Source organism: Ochotona princeps, chromosome 3 (assembly GCF_030435755.1).
Source record: "Ochotona princeps isolate mOchPri1 chromosome 3, mOchPri1.hap1, whole genome shotgun sequence".
NCBI lineage: Eukaryota > Metazoa > Chordata > Mammalia > Lagomorpha > Ochotonidae > Ochotona > Ochotona princeps.
Window position 1 is genome coordinate 100,790,918 of NC_080834.1, and position 26,693 is coordinate 100,817,610.

The 26,693-nt window shown below is 54.0% G+C and overlaps 2 protein-coding genes across 4 annotated transcripts in view; one reads left to right on the forward strand and one right to left on the reverse strand.

The window, feature by feature from the left end:
• Nucleotides 1-33: 33 nt before the first annotated feature.
• Nucleotides 34-26,693, forward strand: part of ECE2 (endothelin converting enzyme 2) — a 34,388-nt gene continuing 7,728 nt past the window's right edge. Inside the window, exons 1-8 of one of the 3 annotated variants that reach the window (XM_058662165.1) lie at nucleotides 34-611; nucleotides 6,150-6,433; nucleotides 21,779-21,865; nucleotides 22,199-22,334; nucleotides 22,535-22,750; nucleotides 23,488-23,612; nucleotides 23,763-23,909; nucleotides 24,104-24,169. In XM_058662165.1, the coding sequence (XP_058518148.1) occupies nucleotides 416-611; nucleotides 6,150-6,433; nucleotides 21,779-21,865; nucleotides 22,199-22,334; nucleotides 22,535-22,750; nucleotides 23,488-23,612; nucleotides 23,763-23,909; nucleotides 24,104-24,169 (1,257 nt within the window). In that variant the 5' untranslated portion in view covers nucleotides 34-415. Of the gene's footprint in view, nucleotides 612-6,149; nucleotides 6,434-6,913; nucleotides 7,467-21,328; nucleotides 21,526-21,778; nucleotides 21,866-22,198; nucleotides 22,335-22,534; nucleotides 22,751-23,487; nucleotides 23,613-23,762; nucleotides 23,910-24,103; nucleotides 24,170-26,693 lie in introns of those variants that run through there. The other 2 variants (XM_004577750.3, XM_004577751.2) reach the window with 2 other exon arrangements.
• Nucleotides 7,696-9,987, reverse strand: CAMK2N2 (calcium/calmodulin dependent protein kinase II inhibitor 2). Its single transcript, XM_004593274.2, has 2 exons — nucleotides 9,588-9,987; nucleotides 7,696-8,748 (listed from the first exon to the last, which is right to left on the reverse strand). Exons 1-2 carry the CDS (start codon nucleotides 9,754-9,756, stop codon nucleotides 8,678-8,680), a joined length of 240 nt encoding a protein of 79 aa, XP_004593331.1. The 5' UTR covers nucleotides 9,757-9,987; the 3' UTR covers nucleotides 7,696-8,677.

The window sequence follows — 26,693 nt, forward strand, 5'->3', positions numbered from 1 at the left end:
ACTGGAGTCGCCAGAATTCCCAATTTACTCTAAACAAAAAACTTAACTTCTCCACCAGTCCGTTATGATGCACTGCACGTTCCGTACGAGCAGGAACCTAGTGTGCTGAGCACACAGTAACGAAAGCCTGCCCCTGCTTCCCACTTCCCTATGAAAGGACGGAATAACGGTGCTCTTTAAACGTGAGTGGACCCAGCGACGAGCCCGAGCGGGTCTGCTGCCAGGAGCGCGGCCCGCCGCAGGACTGCGGCTCTGACGGCCCGGCTTCTCCGGCCGGAGGCTTGTCGGCAGCGCGCCGAGCCGCAGGCGGAAGCTCCACGTGTTTGTGTTGAGCAACTCGGGGCGGGGTTGGCGGCGCCTCCACCTGCGGCTTCCCCGGTCCCCGTGGGCTCCCCAAGCCCCGCCGGAGGACGGCATGGCATCTCCCGGGGCCCCGGAGCAGCAGCCCGAGTTACCCGAGCGCAACTGTGGCTACTGCGAGGTCCAGTACTGGGACCGGCGCTACCGAGGCGCGGCCGACGCTGCCCCCTACGAGTGGTTCGGAGACTTCTCCTCCTTCCGCGCCCTGCTAGAGCCGGAGCTGCGGCCCGAGGACCGTATCCTCGTGCTAGGTGGGTTGTCCAGACGCCAGGCTCAAGAAGAGTTGACTGCTTCGGGCCAGCCTCGCTGTCCGCTGGTCTGTGCAGTCCTTAGAGGATTCCCCTGTCGGGAAGAGGCAGGAGAAATGGATGGCACTGTCGGGTTCCTCCGCAGAGGGGGAAGAGACAGTCGGGGAGAGGGTGTCCCGGGGATCCTCGGGAGGCAGGCAGCCTGGGGCACTTGAGAGGTCCCAGCTGCTTATTTGGAGTCACTAAGCTAGCTGTGTGTGTAACTTAGGTCTGTCAGTGAGCTCAGTCTGAGCTTTTAGCCTTATTTGGCTCACCATGAGACTGCGAGGTCAAGGCCAGTTCGGCCCGCACTGGTTCCGCGAGCCCCGGGCCTCCGATGGGGTTCGGAAGCAGTGGTCACCTAGAGTTTCCTTCAGCACCCCGCGCGAGGGAGGGAGGCTGCGTTTCGTGTTCGCATCCTGCATCCAGCGAGGGTGAGGACAGCGCCCTCTGTGCTCGGCTGGGCGAGTGCGGCTGCCGCGGGTGCGCTTCCCCTGGGGCAAGTGCCAGAAGTGAAGGAGGGCTGGACCGGCAGCCCTCACTCCAGGGTGCTGGCCCAGTCTGAACCACAGGTTGCCTTGAAATTATAGCTTTTATTTCACTCTTTGTAAAAGCCTTTATGTGCCTGAGTGCAATGTGTAACATATATAAAAAACCTCTTTTTATATAGATGATGTAGTAGATATTTGTGTGTGTACTATGCAATGTATAGATCTACCCGACTGAGCTTGAGAAATGGGACATTATTAGGTTTAGGAAGGGAGTGTATCCTAGTAGGTTAAGAACGTGGATTCCAGGCAGCTACTTGTCTTGGTTCAGTCTGCCCCTTGAACTTGAATGTGCATCAAGATCATCAAGAAATCTGCAATGGTCTGACATGGGTACCAGAAGTCTGTTTTGTCTTTTCTTTTTCTTCCCTTCGTTCTGTTCTGTTCTTTTCTTTCTTTCCTCTCTCTCTTTTGTTCTCTTTCTTTTCATTCCTTTCTCTTTCCCTCCCTTCCTTCCTCTTTAAGATTTATTTATTTGAAAGGCAGAGTTACACAGAAAGAAATCTTCCATCTACTGGTTCACTTCCAAAAAGGCTGCAGCAGCTAGGCCTGAGCTGACCTGAAGCTGGGAGCTGGGAGTTTCCTCTGGGTCTCCCAGGTGGGTGCAGGGCAACAAGCACTTGAGCCATCATCTGCTGCTTTCCCAGGTGCATTAGCATGGAATTGGATGGGAAGTGAAAAGGCTGGCATTCAAAATTGCACCGATATGGGATGCTAGCAACTGCCAGTGGAGGCTTAACCTGTTGTGCCACAGTGCCGGTCTGCAGGAATCTGTTTTCAACAAGTTCCAAAACTAGTTCTTAAAAAAAAAAAAAAATTCACACTAATAGGGAGAGAGTAAGAGAGAAGATCTTCCACTCACTGCTTCACTCCTCAAGTAGGTGCAGCAGCCACATGTGAGCCAGGCTGAAGCCAGGAGTCAGGAATTCCATCTGACTCTACCTTGTGGGTGACCATCATCCCAGTCACACTAGCAGGAGGCTGGATCGGAAATGGAGCAGCCAGTGGTGCCTGAACCTCCACCACAAGACCAGCCCCAGCTGTTTGCTTGTTTGTTTTAAGATTAATTATCTTTATTTGAGAGGTAGATTGTACAGAGAGGAAATGAGAGAAAGTTCTTCCATCCACTGATTGATTCCCCAAGTGGTCACAATAGCCAGAACTGAGCCCATCCAAAGCTAGGAGCTTCTTCCAGGTCTCCCACATGGGTGTACAGGATCCCAAGGCTTTGGGCCATCCTTCACTGCTTTCCCAGGCCATCAGCAGGAAGCTGGAAGGTCAGTGGAGCAGCTGGGACATGAACCAGTGCCCCTATGGGATCCTGGTGTTTGCAGTGGGAGGATTTAGCCAGCTAAACCATTGTGTTGGGCCCAACTGCTTCACTTCTAATTCAGCTCCCTGCCAATGGCCTGGGAGGGCAGCAGCAGACAGCCCAGATCCCTGGGCCCCTGCACTTACATAGGAGACCCTAGCTCCCAGCCAAGAACCTCCTGGCCCCCAGTTTTGGACCTGCTCTGGCTACAGCAGCCAATTGAGGAGTGAACCAGTGGATGAAAGATCTCTCTATATAATTCTTCAAAGTAAAATAAATAAATCTTTTTTTAAAATGATACATTTTAAGAGCCTTACTCTAGGTGAGGGATCTGTTAACTTTCTCTGAAAATGGAGAGATAGAAAACATTTTATATTCTGCAGGGTATACACCCTTTGCTGCTGCTACTAATGCTGGTGTTGAGAAAAATCAGCTGTAGACAGTGCATGAGTAATAGTTGTGTTCCAACACTTTACCAAAATGGGTGGCAGCTGGATGTGACAAGCCCTGCTGGAAGTCATCGTCTTAAGGTTGCATTCACTGGGAGCAAATCCTGAGATGAAGGTTTATGTTCAAGTCATTATTTAGGGAACTGCTTCTAGGAGAAATTATGGTAGAACAGGAAAGGGCCGGGGAAACGGGGAGCCAGCAAGGTTATGATCACTTAGTTTCACCCTAAGAGTCTCATTAGAAGCAAATATGTGCCAAAACCTAAGGACATGAAAACATTGGCAAAAGGACTCCGACAGAGATCTAGTTAGGGTATGGGCAACTTCCACTGCCATCATGCAGCAGGTGGTGAAGGTGCCTCTGTTTATCACCATGTAGACAGGTGTTGCGTCACCAAGAAGGGTTCTAAGACAGCTAAAATGACTGTGCTGGAACTCAGCCTGCTGTCTGTGGTCATACTGCACTAGGCGGGTGGGCCTCTTGGTAACCAGAGGAGGGCTGGCTCTGTACTGAGACAAGCCTGGGTGCCAGTTTTTGCTCCACCACTGACCCTCCTACCTTGGGCAAGGCTCTTATCTGCTTCCCTTAATTTTCTCATCTAGAACATGGGAGTGGGAGTAACAAAACAGTATGCTGTATCCGTATGTGATCATTCAGTCTGGTGTCTAGTGACTGTGCATGGAAACAGGAGTCAGAGAGGCAGTTAGCAGGGCTGTCCAGAAGCCACAGGCCCCTGCCCAAGCCTGCTCCCCAGGGGCAGGTGAACGCGTGTGGCTGACTGCTGTAACTGTGCTGTCATGATCCTTTCATTCTCTGTCCTGATTCTGTGCTTCCTAGAAATCTTTTGATAAACTGACTTCCAATTTAGATTTCCTACAGAGAGGGAAGGGACTGACCAGCAGCTTCCACTATCCAGTGCCTGTGGTGGGTATTTCTCCTATTAAAGATGAGCATGTTGGCTCACAACTTCCCTCTCAGCTTCTTGGTGCTGGTTTAGCTTTCTCGTGGCTCTGGGCCCCATGTGACATGCTCTTGGGGTTTTAGATTGATTCTATTGGCTCTGTTGTCCAGGGGCTCCACCTTGGCAGTCTGTGGCTTTCTCAAATCCCATTTTAGTTGCTGGCTCCAAATCACTGAGGTGGCAGAATCAGAAATCAATGCTTTGTAAGCACCACTGGCCTGTGATCAGGTTTCATTTTCCCTTCATCTTGGGGAAAATACTGTGCTGTACCAAGAGAAATAGAAGAAGGGACTGTGGGTTTGTCCACAGTGGACACAACCCAGTAGGCACATGAGGCTGGGTAGGCAGGGATGAAGGGATTATGGGTCCGGAAACCCAGTGTAACTGCTTGCCCCCCCCACCACCACCACCTCGACACACACTGTGTGCTGTATTTACCAGTGCTTGACGCAGCTCCACTGAGGGGAGTCGATTGGGTTCTCCCAGATGAGACACTGCTCTCCCAATTCTGGATCCTGAAGAGGAAACCCAGGAAGTGGTCACTGAGAACTGGCCAATTGCCTCTGAGTGCCCTGTCAAAGTGCCAAGCCCTGCTAGATTAGGGCTATCCCATCAGCTGATCCTGTGATCCTCTTAAGGGGCAAGTGGGGATTAAAGTCAGGGGATTCCCAAGTGGGGCTGCAGAAAGCTGTCATCCAGCTGTGCTCTCAGGTGGAGACTGGCCACTAGAGGGCCCTGCAGAGGCTACTGCATCTTCTAAGGAAGTCATGCCCACTGGGCCACAGATCCACACCCCTTCGTCTAGTGTCCAGCCTTCCCCAGCCTGACACCTGCCCTCCTGGAGAATGTGCAGACACTTCTCACAGTGTTGCTAGTTTGCACATTTTCCCCCAAGACCCTGCCTGGTTCTCAGCTCCCCTTAACTTTCTGGCTGGCCCTCCTGTGTGTCCCTACAGCCTGGTGCCATTACAATACTCATTACCTTGGGTGGCCAGTGCAGTGCCTGATTCCACAGTGGCTTTTTCCGCCAGAGCCTGAGCTCCTCAAGGACAGAGACTCTTAACTACGCAGCAGAGCCAGCATGGAGAACTACAGGGCCACCTCGGTTGTATCCCCACCTGGTTTCCCTTCTGCTGGGTTGTGGCGAAACAGGTTAAGCCATGTCACCTGCGAAGCCATCCCATATGAACATGGAATGGAGTCCTGGCTGTTCTACTTCCCGTCCAGCAACCTGCAAAAGCAGTGAAAAATGACCCAAGTGTCTGGGCCCCTGCTATCCACATGCAGTTCCAGACCTAGCCCAGCCCCAACTATTGCAACCATCTGAGGAGTGAACCAGCAAATGGAAGATCTGTCTTTTCCTCTTTCTCAGTAATTCTTTCAAATAAATAAGAAAGAAAAGTAAATTTAAATAAATTTTTAAAACACGTAAAACCAAAGTAGGATAGTCATTTCTGCCATGAAGCCTTCCCAGGGTGGCTGTCTTCTGAAGTTCTGGAATAGGTTAGATGTTACCTTGAGAGTAACAATCTTCTGGGGAGCCAACATTTAGCTTAGCAGTTAGGACACCAGCTCCCACAACAAAGTCCCTGAGCTTAGTCCCTGACCCCAGCTGCAGCTCCCCTTTCCAGCTTCCTGCCAGTATGGACCTTGAGAGGCAGGAGTGATGGCACAGGCAGGCCAGGAGCCTTGGGTTGCGTTGTTCCCAGCTCCCAGCTTTGGCATGCATCAGGACGTTTAGGGAATGTAGCAGCAGGTCACAATCTCTGCTCTTTTCCCCCACCCCCTTCTCAACTCAGTAAGTAAATAAAATTCTGAACATGGTATTCTAGCCTTGGATTCCAGTATTATCCCCATTCTCAGTTTGCACAAACTGAGAATTGAAAAGTAGAATGACTTGAATTGGCTATGTGACTAGAAGCTTCCTAAGTTCAGGGCTCCCTCAGCTACTCCTGGGATGTTTGCTTCTTAAAAGCAGAAAATCATGCTGTACATATGGGTTAGACATGTTTTTCATTCCGTGACCAAGGAGCCCATATTCTTATTATGTGAGCAGTTTGCCTTAGCCCTCCCAGCCTGGAATGAGGTAGCCAAGATTTATGTCCAGCTATGTGTCTGGGTGGGGGCATGTTTGGATAGAGAGAAAACGGGACCAAGAGAAGATGGATAATCAGGAAGGTGAGGACTGAAGGCAGGCTGGCTTTTCTGCCACCCATCCCTTCCCACTCCAGGTTGCGGGAACAGCGCCCTGAGCTACGAGCTATTCCTTGGAGGCTTCCCTGATGTGACCAGCATCGACTACTCATCAGTTGTGGTAGCCGCCATGCAAACCCGCTATGCCCATGTGCCCAGTCTGCGCTGGGAGACCATGGATGTGCGGGCACTGGACTTCTCCAGCGCCTCCTTCGATGTGGTACTTGAGAAGGGCACTCTGGATGCCCTGCTGGCTGGAGAACACGATCCCTGGACTATCTCCTCTGAAGGTGTCCAAACTGTGGACCAGGTGCTGAGTGAGGTGAGGAGGCAATGAGAGAGAAGCGCAGATGGTCAAGTGGGGTGAGGGGTTGACACTTCAGGGGTTGGATGAACTCAGAAGCCAGAGGACACATTTTAGAGTAAGGTGAAGCTGCTGGGCTGAAATTAGAGCGAGCTTAAAGTAGCCAGCCTCACCCAGGCTGATGTTTGGCCACTGGGTTGCATAGGGATGAGGTGGCACAGGTTTCAAACAGGTGACACAGACTGGGAGGAGAGCAGCTGACAGGAAAGCAGTATCCCCTGCATCTGACAGCACTCTTGTACTCCTCACCTAGCTAGAAGATAGCCTTACTCCGCTGTTGCAGCCAGAAGCAAAAAGTAGCTTACTGTTAGCCAGGAAAGGCTGAGCTTACCATGTAGAGTGCCTGAAGTCAGCCCAGGGAGGCCATCGCAGGAAGCACTGACCTTTACAAATCTGGAGCGTGACTCCTCACTGACAGCTTCTCCGTCTGCTTTGCAGGTGAGCCGGGTGCTGGTCCCTGGGGGCCGGTTCCTCTCCATGACTTCTGCTGCCCCCCACTTTCGGGTCAGACACTATGCCCAAGCCCATTACGGCTGGTCCCTGAGGCATGCAACCTACGGCAGTGGTTTCCATTTCCATCTCTACCTCATGCATAAAGGTGGTGAGCTCAGTGCAGCCCAGCTGGCCCTGGGGGCCCAGCTCCTGTCACCCCCCAGGCCTCCTGCCTCACCCTGCTTCCTTCAGGACTCGGATCCCGAGGACTTCCTCAGCACCATCCAGCTGTGAGGCCAGAAGCAAAGTCCTCCCAGCATCTGGCCTTTCCACTCTGGCTGTCTCAAGCAGTTGAAATTCCTGACTCCAGCTGGAGGTGGTATCTGAGGTGCTCACCCCTGAGCTGCCTCATATCTAAGAACAAGCTCATGTGTCCCAGTACAGCTCAGGTTCAATTCGATTCCTCAACGCTGTCCTGGGTTCTCCATCTGCCTCCCCCAAGAACTACCCATGATTCCATCCCCTTCAATAAAGCTCAGCATAAGCTCTCTGTACACCAGCCAGCCTCAGAGACGCCCGACCAGCCTGTATTTATCCACCTGAGGCTGCAGACTTGGAATCCAGATTGCTTTATGCTTCTGACCCTGCCTCCAGCTTCAACCCCAGGGACCTGTCCAGCATGGTGGGTAACCCACCCCGGCCAGCAACATGCACTGGAAATTCCCACATAGCTGTTCTCCTCCCATTCTGGCCTGGATCCACGGCCGACAGAAGCAGCGGGCAACACACACAAGGAGGTCTGTGTTTATTCACACACTCCTGGTACAGTGAAGACAGGGACATTTACAAAGGATACCCCTGGATTGAGAACATCGCCAGGGCCACAGGTGTCATCCGAAGGTGCACAGCAGTCTCCTGGCTTCTCAGGGACAGGACGCAGGGGTCCAAGGTAAAATCAGATCTGGGCCCTTAAGGAGGTTGAAACCTTGGTGAGAGGGGTCTGCCCCACAGCCTCCTGGGGTCCAGCCTGGATAGACTGGCCATGGGATTGGTTACCATGTTGGAGCTTGGCCCAGCTCAGCCTCAACACCCGTCCTATCTGCCAGGCGCAGAAGAGCTTGGTGGAGACTAGGTTGGGTGGTGGGGGGTAAGGGGTTGAGGAGGGGCACGAACCATGAGTGGAGCCAGTAAACAAAGAGTCGGATATAAAAATACAAATGTGCTGAGGAAGTCCCTTAGAAAGAGGCTGAGGCTGGGGTCACGCCAGACAGGGGTGGGGCAGGGGTGAGGAGCGGCCCTGAGGGCTGGACTCAGGTGGGTGGGAAGCTCATGCAAATACGCAGCCAAACATCCCTGGCCACGCACACGGTCCGACACCGGCAGCCGTCCAGTCTGCAGACCGTACTAGCCGGAGGGGGCGGGGCGGGGGAGCCGTGCAGGAGGGGGCGGACCGGGAGCTGGGGACCGCGGGTCTCTGTCCGTTCCGGTGCGGGGTAGGGCTACGGCCCGAGGTTCTAAAGTGCATGAGCGCGGTGGCGGGCTCCGGGCCGGTCCGCGCCACCGCTGCTGCCGCCGTGGTGCTGAAGCGGACAGCTCCGGAGCGTCGGGCAGCGGCGGCAGCGACACTGACCCGGCGGCGGCGGCGCGGCCCTGCAGCCCCCGCCCGCGGGCGCCTGGGCCGGGGCGGGGGGCGCCGGCAGCCGCATCGCCGGCCCGCGCTCCTGGCCGCTGCGGGGCTGGGCCCGGAGCCCGCCGCCCGAGCCGGCGCGTCTACACTCCGGACGGCGGCTTCTCCCCCATCCCTTTCAGCACGTCGTCTATCCGGTCATCCTCGATCACCACTGCGCAGGGAGAAAGCGCGTCAGCCCGCGCGGGCTACTTGCCCGGAGCCCAGCGGTGCCCCTCGAATGCCAGCGCCACCGATCCCTCCCTTGCCCAACTCTGTGGCCGATCCAGCCGCGGCCAAGCCTGGCTCTCTCAGGCCTTTGCTTCCCTATCCCTTGGTGGAACGCCCCTCTGCCAAAGGCTCCAGCTCTCTGCCCACCCTGATGCTGCCTTCAGAGATGATCAGAAACCTCTCGCTCAAGGAACATCCCTCCCCCTTCAACCCTTAATGGAACCCCCTCAGTGAATAGGGCTCAAGCGGAATGCCAGCTACTCTAGCACTACCCCCTGCCCAAAACTCTTGGCGGCTAGAACCCCTCTTCTGACCGTGGCAGCAACAGAGTCCCTCTCCCCTATGCAAACAACCAGGGCAATCGCACGCCCCTCCCTCCCCCATCCCCCCAATGCGACGCCCCACTCGGCCCGAAGGTCTCTCCCGTAGCTTCCACCAATTCAGCTTTGATTCCCAAGGTTCGGCCCACCCCGCCTTCCACTTGCAAGGAAGCCCCAAATGCCCCGACCGGCCCCTCCCCCTCGCCAGGGCGCCCTGGGCTCTGCTTCCAGAGGTGGAGAGCATCGAATCCGGGGCACTGTGTTCCCGGGAGAGGGGAGGAGAGGGACACCGTACTGCGGCGGGGACCCCCCTCCCGCCTCCCACCCGGGCCGGAGAGTGACTGGCTGGCTGCGCTGGTCTGCGGCACGAGCTGCGGCCGCTCGGCGGGGAAGTAGAGGCCGCGGGGGATGCCCGGCGGAGGGTTTCTGGGTCAGGCGGCGACTCCGGGCCCGGGCCGCGTACCTCGCTTGGCTCGGCCAATTTGGCCCAGCTTGGGGGGTCGCTTGGCCTGATTGCCCGCGAAGAAGGAGTTGGTGTCCTGCAGGCGGCAGCTGAAGGAGAGGTCGGAGCCCTCGGGGTCTGCGCCGAAGCGGCCCATCTTGTCTTCGCTGTAGGGCAGGATCTCGGACATGGCGGGCGCGGGGCGGGCGCGGGACTGCAGCGGGTCGCGGGCGGCGGGCTGGCTGGCCGGACCGGCCCTAGCTCAGCAGGGGAGCCGGCGGAAGGATGAAGTCATGCAGCATCCGGGGCTGCGGAGCCAAGCGGGGCCTCCTCCCCCGCGCCTCCGCCTCCCGGGCCGCTGGGCAGGCGGCGGCGGTGGCGGGGACCGGGCGGGGGCGGCGCGCGGGGGGCGGGGGCGGCGGCGGCGAGAGCGGAATGACGATGAGCGCCCGACTGCGGCAGAGCACGGAGGGCGGGGCGCGGCGGAGGCGGGGCGGCAGTGGCCGGCCGGGGGAGGGGCGGGGTGCCGCGCGCCCCAAGGTGCTGCAAGCTGGAGCTGGGGGCGCGACGTCTGGAGGGTCCCGCACGGCGGCGGGAACGGTCCGCACGTGGATCTGGCGGGAGGGGCGGGACCGGGATCGGGGGATGCGGGAACGATCCCGGTGTACCTAGGAAGTGAGAGGGAGGGTCCGACCCCGAAGTGTGCGAGGGGGAGCTGGGGACGGGACCGGGGAGGGGCGCGGACGGCTGCAGCCGGGCCAGCAGCGCGGCAGGCAGGATCGGGAACCGGGCGACGACTGGAGAAGGCACGGAGGCGCGGGACGCGCGCCCAGGCTGCTCGGGCCAGGGGATGGTGCCTGCGCGGTTAGAGCGCTCTGAAACCTGATTGTCTTGCGGCTCAGACGGGGATCTGTGCGGCGTCTGCCTAGCTGTGTGTCTGCCTGTCAGCGTGTCTGTATCCGTACCGTTACGGTCTCTGTTTTACTTCTGCTTCACGTGTCTTTACGCTTTTGTAACTATCTCTGTGCCAGGCGGCATGGTCTCCGGGCCATCGCGACTTTCATAGTCTTGTATGTTTCTTGCGGTGGGGTGGGATGAGGGGCTAGAAACGGCCGACGGGCGCGCCCCGGACTCTCCCATGCTCCGAAGCCCGCAGCTGGCGCGGAAACCCGGACTCAAAGCGCCCGCCGCGCGCCGCAGTTGCCTCGCTCCCCGCCCCTTCTCAGAGGCCCGCGCTGCGCCTGCCGTGTGGGAGGAATGAATGGCAGCGTCGCGGGGGGCGCCCCGGCTGCGGGTGACGCGGGGAAGCCCGGAGCGCCTGAGGACGCGCCGTGCGCTAATGCTGTGTGGCCCGAGGAGGAGAGGAGGGGAAGGAAGGGCGCCCCCCGCCCTTTTTGCCGGGGACACGGGAGGGTTCTCGCAGGGCGGATGGGAGCCCTCGCTCTCCGCTGCGCACCCTCGCCCTGGCCGTCCGTCAGCGGCAGCGTCACCTACCCGCTCCCTTGCTTCGGTTCTGGCCTCGGAGGGGCGGGACGTTGCACGTGCAGCCACAGTGACGACAGCTCCGATAAGGTAATAATCGTCCCCACGGGTTCAGTCCGCGCCGGGTGGAGGCGCTTTCCTCCTTTGTAGTGCAACCGCATCGCTCAGCTAATGGGATACTGAGAGTCAGGTCTCTTTCTACTACAACACCTCAACGTCTAGTGTTCGTTCTGGGGACACCGAGGCCAGTGCGGCGGTGCCTGCCTCTGGGAGAAGGGAGGGCGAGGGGTGGTGTCAGAGGGTGCCTGGAAGCACAGGCTTACCCCGGATAAGAAACCTGGATCGCCATCCTTATGGAATGGTCTTCCACCCGTCCTAGTTCCTGGGAGCAAGGCGAAAACTGGAGGCGGAGGACCAGCCTGGAAGGGCAGGGCAGGGGAGGCTGAGCTAAGCAGAGAATCCAGAAAATTCTATCCCTACTGGAAGTAGCAGCAATGAGCTCCATCCTGACTTGGCCACTTTCTGAGCAATCTTGAGCCGGAGGTCTTGTAATTGCCGCGGGAAAAAGAATTCAATCCATCGGTATTTATGACATTATAGGAAATTCACAGAAAGCCTTAGGTATGTGTTTTTCTGGTCTTCCATCCTCCCCTCCGTGTATTTGCATAACACGGATGATGAGATGTAGGACTGAGGACATATTTGCGGGATGAAATCAAACAATGCGCAGGGGAGGTGAGTGTCTTGGAAGGTAACCGGCTAAGGGCACAGTATTCTCCAGGCGGCCAGGAAGGTTCTTGCCAAGGATGAAGGCACTGCATGAAGACTTGAAATAATTACCTTCTCTCTCCCAAGAACCAGGGAGATTGCAAGAAAAACAACTTAACCCAGAATTCACTTGGTTAGGTCCTGGATCCAAAATCTCTGTGTAGTGGGTTCTAGTTAAAGCAGAAGACCGCAGTGCAACAATGCTGCAATACTGTGTTCAAGCTTCAGCTGTAGTGTAAAAACCCTGAGAAGGTTTTCAATTTCTAATCTTCTCCAGAAATTCTGAAGTCCTGTTTCCCTGCCCATCTCAGGTAGGAAAGTCTCTCTAGTGGCCTAGCAGTTAGGATGCCACAGATGGAAGGTGTTCCAATCTGCATGCTGGCTCCAGCATTGCTGCTATTGTAGACCCTGGGAGGCAGCAATAATGACTGAGTCACTGGGTTCCTGCCACTCACAAGGAAAACCAGGATGAAGTCTCCAGCTCCCAGTTTTAGCCAGACCTGGCCCTTGGTCATTGTGGGCAGGTATGGAGGGAACCTGTGGATGTGGGTGCTCTTATCGGGAGCCCCTCACAACTCTCTATCGCCCTCTCTGTTCTCTCTGTCTCTACCTGTTTTTCTTTTAAAATGGGACTGGCTTTATGGTGTGATGAGTAGACTTACTGCCTCTGACACTGTCATCCCATATGGGCACTGGTTCAAAGACTGCTAATAAACCTGGAAAAGCAGCTGAAGATGACCCAGAAGGAGCTCCAGGTCCTGGCTTCTGCCTAGTCCAGCCCCAACCAATTCAGCCTTTTGGGGAGTGGAAGATTCTCTCTCTCATTCTCACTTTCTCTTTACTCTATCTCCAAATAACTAAATATTTATTTATATATTTACTTACTTATTTGTATTGAAAAGGCAGAGTTATACAGAGAGAGAGAGAGAGAGAGAGAGAGAGAGAGAGAGAGAGAGAGAGAGAGAGAGAGAGAGAGATCCATCACCGATTCACTCCCTAAATAGCCACACTGGCAGATGGTCTAAATCCAGGAGCAAGGAGCTCTTCAGGGTCGTGATGTGGGTGCAGGGACCAACGACCTAGGCCAGACTCCACTGCTTTCCCAGGTTATAAGTAGGGAGTTGGGTTGGAAGTGGAGCAGCTGACACATGAACTGGCATCCACATAGGATGTTGGTAATACAGACAGAAGGCTAACCTTCCATGCCACTGTGTCTGTCCTAAATAAATAATTTTTAGTATGTATTTTATGTATGTGAAAGGCAGAGTTACACACAGAGAGAGAGGTCTTCCATCTGTTGGTTCATTTCCCAAATGGCTGCAGGGGCTAGAGCTACACCAGGCTGGAGCCAGCATCCAGGAGCTTCTTCTGGTTGCCCATGTGGGTGCAGGACCATTTTCTGCTGCTTTCACAGGCATACTAGCAGGGAACTGGATTGGAAGTGCAGCACTCTAGAATCGAACTGGTATGCATATAGGATGTTGTTGCTATGATGGTTTAAGCCACTGCACAATAACGCCAGCCCCAAATAAATATTTTAAAATAAAATAAAAGGAGCTTATAGATTATTTTTTAAAAAGTTACAAGAGCAGAGCCAGACTTGTATGAAAAGACATAGTAAGACCTCCTTGACCTACCAAAATATCACCAAACAAGGATAGACTATGATTTCACGTATGTGGGAAGTGTACATACATGTGCACACACACATTTGTGAGCATTTATTGTTTAATATGTTTATGTATGTAAATGCATACAAATGGTTATGGCTATCTCTAATTAGGGTGCTATGATCCCAGCAGCAGAAGAATGGATTGCATCTTTTATTCTGTGTTCTTCTAGTGTATCTTACATTGCAGCAAAGTAGTTTTAATGATTAAAAAAAAAAACAGACTATGTAGTCCTAGTTCACTTACCAACATCACACTGCAGCCCCCTAGACAAATCAGTCACCTTTTTTAAAAAAAAATTATTTATTTTATTGGAAAGGCAGATGTACAGAGAGGAGGAGAGACAGAGAGGAAGATCTTCCATCCGATGATTCACTCCCCAAGTGGCCTCAAGGGCTGGTGCAAAGCCAGGAGCCAGGAACTTCTTTCCGGGTCTTCCACACGGGTGCAGGGCCCCAAGGCTTTGGGCCATCCCTGACTGCTTTCCCAGACCACAAGCAGGGAGCTGGATGGGAAGTGGAGCTGCCGGGATTAGAACCGGTGCCCATATGGGATCCTGGTGCATTCAAGGCAAGGACCTTAACCATTACACTATCGCGCCGGGCCCCAAATCAGTTACCTTTGGAAAGAGAGTATTATAGTGATTAAGAATCTGAAGTTAGGGCCTGGTGCAATGGCTGAATTGGATAATCCTCTACCTGCAAGTGCCAGCACCCCATATGGGTACTAGGTTCATGTCCTGGCTGCTCCACTTCCCATCCAGCTCCCTGCTAATGGCCTGGAAAAGCAGCCAAGGATGGTTCAAGGTCTTGGAACCCTGTACCTGCATGGGAGTCCCAAAGAGGCTTCTGGTTCCTGGCTTCAGATCATCTCAGCTCCGGCCATTGTAGCCACTTGGGGAGTAAACCAGGAAAGATCTTTCTCTGTGTCTTTCCTTCTCACTGTAGATCATCTAACTTCACAATAAAAATAAATCTGTTAAGAAAAAAAAGTCTGAATCAAATCAAGATTCTGTCTTCCCTCTGACTTGGGTCAGTTGTTAAGCTTCCTATGTTTTAGAGTCTCCAGCTGTAAAACAGAGCCAATGATATCAATAGACTATCTTACTGGAGCCTTGCAAGAATCACAGAAGTCATCGAACATAGAGTGCTTAGGTTAATATTGAAGTGTTAGCTATTTGGGCTATCGTTGTAGCTCAACAGACTAATTTCCTACTTATCAGCAATGGCATCCTATGTGGGTGCCAGTTCATGTCCCAGCTGCTGCACTTCCAATCTAACTCCCTGCTTATGGCCTAGGAGAGCAGCAGGGGATGCCCCAGTGTTTGATGGGAGAACAGAAAGAGGCTCCAGGCTCCCAGTTTCTGGTCAGTTCAGTTCCAGCTGTCAGGCCCAAAGCCTTGGGACCCAGAGCCCATGTGGGAGGTTTCTGGCTCCTGGCCTCAGATCAGCTCAGCTATGGCCGTTGTAGCCATTTGGAGAGTGAATCAGCTGATGGACGAGGATTCTCTCTCTCTCCTCTTTGTAGATCTGCCTTACAGGGCCCAGCGCAGTAGCCTAGTGGCTAAAGTCCTTGCCTTGCATGCACAGGAATGGGTACCAGTTCGTGTTCCAGCTGCTCCACTTCCCATCCAACTCCCTGCTAATGGCCCGGGAAAGCAGTCAAGCACAGTTCAAAGCCTTGAGACCCTGCACCTGTGTGAGAGACCCAGAGGAGGCTCCTGGAACCTGGCTTCCGCTCAGCTCAGCTCTGTCTATTGCAGCTACTTGGGAAATGAACTAGCAGATGGAAGATCTCTCTCTCTGTCTCTTCTCTCTGTAAATCTTTCCAATAAAAGTAAATAAATTTTTTTTTGAAAGAAAATGGTTTCAGGCCTGGCGCTGTGGCCTAGTGGCTGGGGTCCTCGCCTTGAACGCACTGGGATCCCATGTGGGCACCGGTTCTGGTCCCAGTGGCTCCACTTCCCATCCAGCTCCCTGCTTGTGGCCTGGAAAAGCAATCGAGGACAGCCCAAAGCCTTGGGACCCAGCACCCGCATGGGAGACCTGGAGGAGGTTCCTGGCTCCTGGCTTCGGATTGGTGCAGCACCAGCTGTTGCGGTCATTGGACAGAGGATATTCCTCTCTCTCTTCTCTTTGTGTGTCTGTCTTTCCAATAAAAATGGATAAATCTTAAAAAAAAGAGAGAATGCTTTCATATATATTTTTAAATCTGCTTTTCAAATAAAAAATAAGTTTTAAAAACATATTAGGTATTACTGGGGCCCGGCGGCGTGACCTAGCGGCTAAAGTCCTCACCTTGAACACCCCGGGATCCCATATGGGCGCCAGTTCTAATCCCACTTTCCATCCAGCTCCCTGCTTGTGGCCTGGGAAAGTAGCTGAGGATGGCCCAAAGCTTTGGGACCCTGCACCCGCATGGGAGACTCTGCACCCGCGTGGAAGACCCGGAAGAGGTTCCTGGTTCCCGGCTTCGGATCGGCGCAGCACTGGCCGTTGTGCCCACTTGGGGAGTAAATCATCGGACGGAAGATCTTCCTCTCTGTCTCTCCTCCTCTCTGTATATCTGACTTTGTAATAAAAATAAATTAAAAAAACATATTAGGTATTATTAAACAGAAAAATATAAAGGAGGAATTAAAAATATTTCACTCATGAGCAGTAAGACACCCAAGTCCCACGTCAGCATATGTGGTTCAGGTCCCCAGCACTTGGTTGCAGCTTCCTGCTAACACAGACCCTGGAAAGCAGTAGTGATGGCTCATGTGATTTGGTCCTGACTACCCTTGTGGCAGAGCTGCCCTGAGTTCTCATCTTCCAACTATGGCCCCACACAGTCTCAGCTACTTCAGGGATTTGGAAAAGTGAGCCAGTGCATAGGAACTTTCGCTGACTTTCCACCTCTTGAATATTTTTTTTCACATTTATTCATTTTTATTGAAAAGTCATATATACAGAGAGAAGGAGAGACAGAGAGGAAGATCTTCTGTCCGATGATTCACTCCCCAAGTAACCGCAACAGCCGATACTGCGCCGATTCGAAGCTAGGAGCCAGGAACCTCCTCAGGTCTCCCACATGGGTGCAGGAACCCAAGGCCTTGGGCCGTTCTTACTTTCCCAGGCCACAAGCAGGGAGCTGGATGGGAAGTTAGGCTGCCGGGATTAGAACCAGTGCCCATATGGGATCCCAGTGCATTCAAGGACTTTTAGCTGCCAGGACACCACAGCTATGAAATATATATATATATATATATATATATATATATATATATATTTAAATCTTCTAACTGCTGGTTCATTCCCCAAATACTCGCAATAGCTGTAGATGAGCCAATCTGAATCCAAAAGCCTCTTCCCAGTCTCCCCCATGGGTGTATTGTCCCAAGGCTTTGGGCCAGATGCCACTACTTTTCCATGCCACAAACGGAGCTGGATGGGAAGTGGAGCAGCTGGGACATGAACTAGTGCCCATATTCCCAGTTCATCAAGGCGAGGATTTAGCCACTGGGCGGGATTTGGGCCATCACGCTGGGCCCTGAAATAAATTTGAAAAAAAAAAAATTCAAGCAATGTTATTGTTAGATATATTCTCCCCCTTCCCTATCAAAGATCCATTTTCACTTATTTAAAAAGGCAGAATGAGGTCCAGTGCAGTAACCTAGTGGCTAAAGTCCTTGCCTTGTACGCACCAAGATCCCATATGGGTGCCGGTTCATGTCCCGGTGGCCCACATGGGTCTCTCATGTGGGAGGCAGAAGCCCAAGCCCTTGGACCACCCTTCACTGTTTTTCCAGGCACAACAGCAGGGAGTTGGATCAATAGCTGAGCTGCCAGGACTCCAATTGGGTTGCATGTGAAAAAGCCACAGCCCAACCTGCTGTGGCACAGTGCTGGCTCTCAGATATATTGTTTTTGACATTCAGTCTGGTATCTTTCCAATCTTTTTTTTTCAACCTGAGATCTTATACATTTTGCTTCACAAAAGTGAAATAAAAGTTATTTGAAAAGTAAGGTGAAAAAAAAAAAAAGAAAAGTAAGGTGATACATAGAGATGTCTTCTATCCACTAGTTTACTTCCCAATTGACTCCGATGGACATGCTGGGCCAGGCTGCAGCCAGAAATTTCCTTCTTTCTTTTTCAAAGATTTAGTTATTTTTATTTTAAGGCATATTTTGTAGGGAAAAGGAAGGTGAGACACAGAGAGGTATTCCATCCATTGGATCACTCCCCAAGTGATCACAATGGCCAGAGTTGAGTCAATCAGGAGCCAGGGGTTTCTTCCAGGTCTTCCACATGGGTTGCAAGGTCCCAAGGACTTGGGCCATCCTCTACTGCTTAATCATGCCACAAGCAGGGAGCTGCCCGAGAAGTGGAGCAGCTGGGACATGAACCAGTCCCCACATGGGATACTGGCTCCACAGCAGCAGCGAGGATTAGCCTATTGAGCCAGATGCTAGCCCCTGAAGCCAAAAATTTCTAGCCAGGTCTTCCAGGTCTTGGGGTACTGGGGCCCAAATATTTATGCCATCTTCCGTTGCCTTTCCACGTACATTAGCAGGTTTCTGGATCAGAAGGAGGCTAATCAGGATTGCCGTCAGCATTCCATCCAGTATGGGATGCTAGCATCATGAGTGGTTGCTTCACTGGCTGTGCCACCATACTGGCTCTAGATTGTATGTGTGTGCTCACTTTTGCTCCTTTTAAAGGCAGAGACACGAAGATCTTCCACCCACTGGTTCACTCACCAAATGCTTGCAGAAGCGGGAGAAGGGTAAGATAAAAGTGGGAGCCACAGTCACAATCAGGTCTGTCATCTGGGTGGCAGGAACTTGATCACTTGTGCCATCAACTGCTGTCTCCAGGATGTGCATGGATCTAAAGAGAAGCAATAAAGGTTCAAATCAGGCACTCTGGTGTCCCAAGGTGCGACTTAACCATTGCACCAAACACCTGGCCCCAAGAAATTCTGATGTGTATGTGTGTATTCTAAGATTAATTTAGGGATCAGTATTGTGGTATAGCAAGCCACTGTGATGCTGGCATCCCATATGGGTGCTAGTTGCTCCAACTCCCATCTTCACTTGGAAGGCAGAGTTACGGAGAGAGAGAGAGACCTAGCTTCTGGTTCACTCCTCAGATGGCTTCAACAGCCTAGACTGGGTCAGGCCAAAGCCAGGAGCCTGGGACTTCATCAGGGTTTCCCTGCTTGGAAGTAGGGGTCAAAGCATTCAGGCCATCTTCCACTGCCTCTCCATGCACATTAACAGAGAACTGGATCGAAAGAAGCCAGAACTTGAACCAGCACCTCCTGTGAGATACTGACCTGGAAGACAGCAGCCTAACTCACTGTACTGTAACACCAGCCCTACCCCAAGGGATTTTGTAATCCCTTTGCTCTTCCACTTAATCCCATGTAAAGAACAGTTCCCCAGTGTATTAACTCAAATCATTTGTAAGTGTTGCATAGTGTGTCCCATTATAAGTACATCTGATTTATTTCACAAGTCTTCCAATGTTGCACACTGATTCCATTTGCTGCCCCCTTTCAAAAATATTTTAATTTGGGAAGCAGAGAGGCAGAACAAGAATATCCCATATGCTGGTTCATTCACCGAATACGTACAACAGCTGGAGTTCCATCAGGCCAAAGTCAGGAGTGTGGATATCAGTGTGGATGGCAGACACCCGTGTACTTGAGACTTCACCTGCTGCCTCCCAGAGTGTGCCTTCTTCAGAAGCTGGGTTCAGGAGCCGATCCAGGACCTGATCACAGGCTACTATGGGATGTGGTGTCCCACGTGGCACCTTAACTGTTACACCAAACACTTGCCCCACTCTTCCTTCTTCAGTATTTATAAATAAGGGTGAGATGAACAAACAGAAAAAAAAAATGGCTACAATGGTTTTAGTACTTCCAAACAAAAAGCTGAGTCAAGGATGGGCCTTGTGGCACAGCACTACTTCTTTGTTTTTAAAGTTTGTTTTGTTCTTAAAGATTATTTATTATTTATTTGAAAGGCAGAGAGTTACAGAGAGAGGAAGAGATTGAGAGAATCTTTCATACCCTGGTTCACTCCCCAAGTGGCCGTAATGACCAGTACTGAGCCAGGCCAAACCCAAGAGCTTCTTTCAGGCCTTCCATGTGGGTGCAGGGGCCCAAGTCCTTGGGCCATCCTCTGCTGCTTTCCCAAGGAGTTGGAAAGGAAACGGAGCAGCTGGGACTACAACCAGTGCTCATATGGGATGCCGGCACCACAGGCAGGAGCTTAACTTACTATGCCAGGACCATGGTCCCTGAAGTAAGTACCATTTTTTTTTTTTTTTTAAGATTTATTTTTTAATTTTATTGGAAAGTCAGATATACAGAGAGGAGGAGAGACAGGAAGATCTGTCTATTGATTCACTCCCCAAGTGGCTGCAACAGCTGGAGCTGAGCCGATCTGAAGCCAGGAGCCCCTTCCAGGTCTCCCACACAGGTGCAGGGTCCCAAGGTTTTGGGCCATCCTCTACTGCTTTCCCAGGGAAGCAGGGCTTCTAGGGTTAAAATCAGCGCTTGCAAGGTGAGGAGTTTAGCCACTAGGCCATTGTGCTGGGCTCTAAGTGCCATTTTTGTTTCCATTTTACAGACAAGGAAGCTGGGTCTAAATCCAGAATCTCTAATCTTTCCTCCTAGTTGTAACACTGTTGTGTCTCCTGCTTGGGAACCCGAGATTCTGGGATGGACCCTGCAACTTTTCATGCAATCTATGTGGGGACTCTCTGCAGGAGAAGGTCAGAAATAGATGGCACATTTGTCACCCCTCCAAGCCACCCTCCTGTCAGGAGGTCTGGATTGTGGGGACCCGGCCTCAGGTGAAAGGAATGGACTTCTGGCGCCATCTTGATGCGGGAGGAGGATGAGGCAGCCCCTTCCCCCACTGTAGAAAACACCAGGCACTCTTCTGCCAGCTGAAGGCGGCACTGCCAGGCCTGGTGACGGAGTGACAATATGGAAGGCAGATGGCAGATGCATGGATGCCACACGATTGCCTAGCAGTTAAATATTGCTTAGTGGGTTTTTTTTTCCTCTTGTAAACCTCCCAAATAAAATGGTTTGCTTTCCTCAACTTAGAAGTGTTAGCACGTCTTTTCTTTAAATATCTGTGTGTGGCTGTTTTTTTCCCTGCCAATTTGTCACCATCTGTAACCTTCCCTTTATGAGAAGATCTGATGACAGCAATTATCTTGAAGAGTAAAAGTGCATCTTGAGGCCACAGCGGGAGAGTGGAGTCCGGGTGGGCCGCCTGTGCAAGCTGGATAGATGCTGCCGCTGCCGCTGCCGCTGCCCCTGCCCTAGGCTTGGGGGGTACCCAAGGACTGCATACCCGTTGTCTCGGGGTGCAGTGCACGCATCCACGCCGTGTGTGAGGGGATGGTGATGCGTGCACCGTGCCTGGGGCTGTGGCTCGGCCTGTCTGACGCCTGGGGTCTCCATGCTAGGGAACACCCAGTTCTGTGGGGCCTGCCGGGTGCTACTCGGGGAAGATGTTTATTTCGAGGGCACATTCCCAGGTGCCTGGGGAGCTTGGGGGAGAGCCTGGGTTCTGGAGATTGGGTTGGCACTTGGATCGCAGGAAGACAAACCATAGGTGGCTTTCAGAATGGATGCTGTTGAGATGGGGGGGCGGCTCAGGAAGAGTGGAGGGACCCCGGGTGTCGCGGTGGGGGGAGCAGGGCCATTCGCCCGGAGTCGCGGTCTGGTTCTCCACCCCCCCACCCCCCCACACACCCGCAGCCCCTCCTTCCCTTCTCCACCCCCACCCCGGGCGCGGCGCCGCGGGGGGAGGGGGGACTTGGCAGGGCGGGGGCGGCCGCGGCCGGGCGGGGAGGGGCGGCGGTTCGGCTGTGATGGCGGGCGGCGGCGGTGACGGGGCCGGGCAGGGGTCCTGGACCGCGGCCCGGCAGAGGGCCAGCCGCGGGTAGCCCTAGGTACCGCTCGGCCCGACTCGACCATGAACGTCGCGCTGCAGGAGCTGGGCGGCGGTGGCGGCGGCTGCAACGTGAGTAGGGGCCTGGGGAGGAGAGCCCGGTGTGGAGGGGGCCAAGCCGGATGGGGTCGGCGGAATGGGACAAGACCTCCGGCTGCGTACGGGGTGCGGTGGAGGGAATCCTGGCTGGGGAAGTCTCTGGCAGGTGGGAAAGGGCTTTGGTCGCTGCTGGGCAGGGGTGCAGGGACAGAGCCGGGGGCGGGGGTAGGGGGAGCGCACAGCACCCCTCTGGCTGACCTCGGCTGGCGCCCCGACTGTCTGGCAGATGGTGGAGTACAAGCGGGCCACGCTGCGGGATGAAGACGCACCCGAGACCCCCGTAGAGGGCGGGGCCTCCCCGGACGCCGTGGAGGTGGGCAAGGGGGTCCTCCCGTCCTCAGCAGGCCCTCCCAGCCCTGGCGTGACGCCTGGTCCGTACAGGAACTCTGGGCTGTGCTGGAGGGTCGCCTACCCCCACCTCTGTCCGCTCCATCTCCGGCCTCTGCTGGGACTGTGGTGAGGCGAACTCAACCATGACGTTGCACAAAGAGGGGGCTCGGGGCGCCCCCTCATCCCGCTTCGTGGCTCCAAGTCCGAAGTTCACTCCCTTTAAGCTTCTTGGCGGCTCCGTGGCTCTTGGAAACTGCCTGAGATTGCAGATCCCCGTCCCGCAGCTGAAGCAGCTATCTGTGCCTCTGCTTCCTAGGTGGGGTTCCGGAAGGCAACAAGACCACTCCTGGGCTCCCGCACACAGCTGGAGCTGTCACTGGCTGGGATCTCGCTGCTGCTGGCTGCACTGCTCGTGGGCTGCTTGGTGGCCCTAGGGGTTCAACACCATAGAGGTAGGTGGTAGGCAGCCACAGCCCCCCACCCTTGAATCTGCAGGGACTCTGGCTGGCTGCCCAAGGGCCTCTGAAATTCTCCAAGACTGCTTGGGCCCAGTGGCCTTTCTCCCTCCTTTTGCCCTTTTGTGGTCAGGGCCCTGCCCCAAGGGTCTGGTTGCTTTTCCTAGACCCATTGATAGTCTCCCACCCTGCCACAGAGCCGTCGCCTGGCACCTGTCTCACGGAGGCCTGCGTCCGCGTGGCTGGAAAGATCCTGGAGTCCCTGGACCGCAGTGTGAGCCCCTGTGATGACTTTTACCAGTTCTCCTGCGGTGGCTGGATTCGAAGGAACCCCCTGCCTGATGGGCGCTCCCGATGGAATACCTTCAACAGCCTCTGGGACCAGAACCAGGCCATACTGAAGCACCTGCTTGGTGAGTGGGGTCAGCAGTGTGGCTGTGTGTGCCTCATACAGGCCCTGGTGCCCAGCACAAGGGACTGTCACTTTGCAGGGACTCATTGAAATCCACATGTAGAAAGTGCTTGTCCGTTCCTTGCTGTGGGAACGCAGACCAGGGGGGCAGAATGCCACTGGAGGGGCCTCTTTCTGCACCACAAGGGTGTCATAGATGCTGAGAAGCCACAGTGCTTAGGGATTGCTGGACTGTCGCTGTCCCGCAGCGATGGACTTGGTGCACGGAGCCGATAATAACACGCGTGGACCCTGACTGATGGTCAAAAGCCGAGGTTTATTAGTAGCATCAGACTTTATACTCTGAGGGTCATATAGGATAAGGGAGGAAGTGCTGAGCTTATCAACAAAACCATTAATGCTTGTTTGGAACTCCTTTTGTCTTGTATATTCCACCAGGTGTTCTCATATACATATGCAGATGATATCCAATAAGGTATACAAAAGGTAGCCATTTGGTTATTCTCCTCCAAATATTATCCAACCAACTGTAGTCCTGTGCTCACTGACCTTTTCGGGTCACAATGTCCTCCTACACTGGACGACGTCTCTGTGGACAGGGCAGGGAGTACATTGCCTTAGTGTTTCCCTAAGGATGAATGTCTGCCTGCTGAGAGCGCAGCCAGCAGGACTGTGACCAGCCTAGGTGAGGGACACACCCCCTGACCCCCACCCTCAGTGCACTTCTGCCTCCCACAGAAAACACCACCTTCAACTCCAGCAGTGAAGCTGAGCGCAAGACACAGCGCTTCTACCTGTCCTGCCTACAGGTGGAGCGGATAGAGGAGCTGGGAGCCCAGCCGCTGCGAGACCTCATTGACAAAGTAGGCTGCTCCAGACCGCCAGCCACTGGCTGAGTGGGGTTACTGACGGGGTGGACCACCAGAGGGGGCGTGAGAGAGGATGTGACCCCAGAAAGCTCCGAGGAGGGAAGCTTCCTGGCTACATGGGTACCACTCTCGGTCTTTCCTCAGATTGGTGGGTGGAACATTACGGGACCCTGGGACCAGGACAACTTCATGGAGGTGCTGAAGGCAGTAGCAGGGACCTACAGGGCCACCCCATTTTTTACCGTCTATGTCAGTGCCGACTCCAAGAGTTCCAACAGCAATGTTATTCAGGTGCTGGTCTGGGGGAGGGACAGGGACTTGGAACCCAGGTTTTCTTATCCCAGGGTGGGGGCTGGGCTTGTCCCTGTTCCCTACTCCCTGCTCCTCACCCCTCCGCCCCTCCCAGCTCCTACCTAGAAGTCCAGGTTGTGCTTGGTGGCAGGGGGGAGGGAAATGAGATCTCACTTCTTTCCTTACTGTTGCAGGTGGACCAATCTGGGCTCTTCCTGCCCTCTCGCGATTACTACTTAAACAAAACTGCCAACGAGAAAGTAAGGGTCATCTTTAGGAGTCCCTGCCACTGCTGGGCAGGCCAATGCTGGTTTAGTTTACTCTTTGCCCAAGGTCAGGGTAGGGAAGGTGAGCCTGGACTGTCGCTCAGGAAGCCAATAATCCTTCTTCCTCTCCCCACGCCCCCTCCACCCCGCACCTCCCCAGGTCACTTTGTAGGCACCCACTGTTTCCATGGAAGACTTACAGTTCAGAGCCATTGTCACAGGGAGCTTCTGGTGTTGATAAGTTCCTGGGCTTAGAGAGCTGAGACCCAGGTTGGAAAGAGGGTCTGTCTCTAGGACTCCGGAGAGACTCAGGTAGCCAGAGGAAGTTTCCCAAAGCACCAGACCATGCAAAATCCAGAGGGTTGGAGAAAAACACACTGGGTAGAGAGAACAGGAAAACAAAGCATAGAAGGAAGGAAGGCCTGGTGTGTTTGGGCCCTGCAAAGGAGTGCAGTCAGCAGTGTGGGGTGTCCAAAGCAGCAAGTGGCTGGAGATGTGTGATGTGGGCAGAGCTGCAGCCAGACGGTGGGCACCCTGAAAGCTGTCCCATCACACTTCAGCCTGGACTCTCAGAGTGCCCACTGCACATTCCAGGGGAGGGAAATGAAAGACCTGGGAGGTCATTTGGCTGAGATATAGATGCTAGATGCAAGACGGGGCCTGGGCACAAGTGGGTAGTTTCTGTCGGGCTCTGGACTCAACGTTAACAAGAGCCCAGGAAGAAGATGTGAGAAGTGGAGGTAGGAAGTGCAATCTCAACAGAGACTAGGGGTGACAGGCTGTTAGGACAGGGAGGAGGGGAGAGGAGGGTTGAGGCTGCACAGCTGGGTGATAGTGGAGTGGAGGGGTCCTTGGGGAGGGACAACAGCTTAGGGCACATGGGTCGGGTGCAGGCAGAGCAGGCGGTGTGATGTCACCAGCAAAGACTTGAGGTCAGACCTGAATTTCAACCCAGCTCAGCTGCTCTGTGCAAGTGAGAGAGTTTCTCTGAGGTTGAAATGGGCATCCTAACCGCTCCCTCATTCAGTGCTAGGAGGTATGTGGGGTGCAAGTTTCTACTCCAGGATGTGACAGACATGTGGGGCATGAGAGCTGGAGGGGTCCAGACACCTTGTGTGTGGAGAAGTCAGCAGGCAGCCAGGCAAGTTGCTCTTGTGGAGGCTTACAGTACAAATGAAGATGAAGGCTGGAGCTTCTGGGGCCTCCCCTGGAAGAACTAGCCAGGGCCTTAGGGGAGGTATGAGGAGAGGGGTGGGGAACAAACACAGGCCAGAAGGAGAACTTTATGTTTTGAGGGCAGCTGGGGGAGGGAGAGAGAGGGGCCAAGAAGACAGCCATGGAGCATTACAAACCAGGAGGGCAAGCTTTGTTCTGTCCTTCCTGTCCCACAGCCTGGCCTTCCTCCAGACATGGAGTGATAAGACGGTGTCACTGCTGTCTAAATGTGTGTGTTGTGAGGATATGCAACGTCCTGTTACCCCGTTGTCCTGTTTGCAGGTGTTGGGGCTGGCAAAGAGGAGAAAGGATAGCCCAGAACAAGCCTAGTGCGAGGGTGCAGGTGGGCTGCGTGGAAGGGGAGGACTGCGCAGTGGAAACACAGGGAGAGGGGAGAGGAGGCCTGAGTCCTTCAAAGAGATGTGCAGACTCCTGATGGCTGAACATTGTGGGTCAAGTTCAGGATATACCCCAACAGAAATGAAAAGGGGAACTCCAGAAGTTAGGCACCCAGGTGCAATTTGGACTTCACCTGAACCAGGGGCAGGCAGAAGCTGGGGCAGATGAGAGAGAGCAACTTCAGCCAGCACTTTGAAGGTGTGGAGCACAAGTGTGTCCCCAGTGGACTTGGGCAGGAAGCTCTTGTGATGGCATCTGGGAGTCACCACAATGAAGAAGGGTAAAACAGGAGAAAAACTAGGGTGGAGGCAGGGCTCAGGGCAGCCGCCCAAGTCGGAAGCTGGAAGGAAGTAAGTAGGCAAGGTCTAGTGTGAGATGGCTCGCTGGTATGTGCTTAGCAGTCTGTGGGAGCTGGGATGGTTGGGATCAGAGCAGCTTCTGTGTGGCAGGCACTGTGGACCACAGGGATGCACAGAGCAAAGCACAGCCCCTGGCCTCACTTCTGGAGCTAGCATGTTAGCAGGGGATGCAGCAATTTCTGTTTGCCCTGGTCCCTAAGGAAGTGCTGTAATCTCTGGAATCATCTGGCTTGGGCTCTGTTCTGGCACCTGCCAGCTTGTGGGGTGACTAGCATCTTTCATCTCCCTAGGACAGGAGACACATTAGATGTCAAGCCCTTAGCAGAGTCTGAGCTCAGTCTACACTGGGAGCTGCTGACTTTTTCTACCCTGTGGGAACTGGAAAACAGTGCAGAAGCAGCCAGAGTGAGGCCTGGTAGGACGTGGGGTTGCCACTGGCAGGTGGGTCACGGTAGGTGCATGGCCACTGATGGGCTGGACCAACTCACAAGGCTTCAGGGAATGAGAAGGCGACATTGTGGGAAGCAGTTCCACCCCTGGACAGA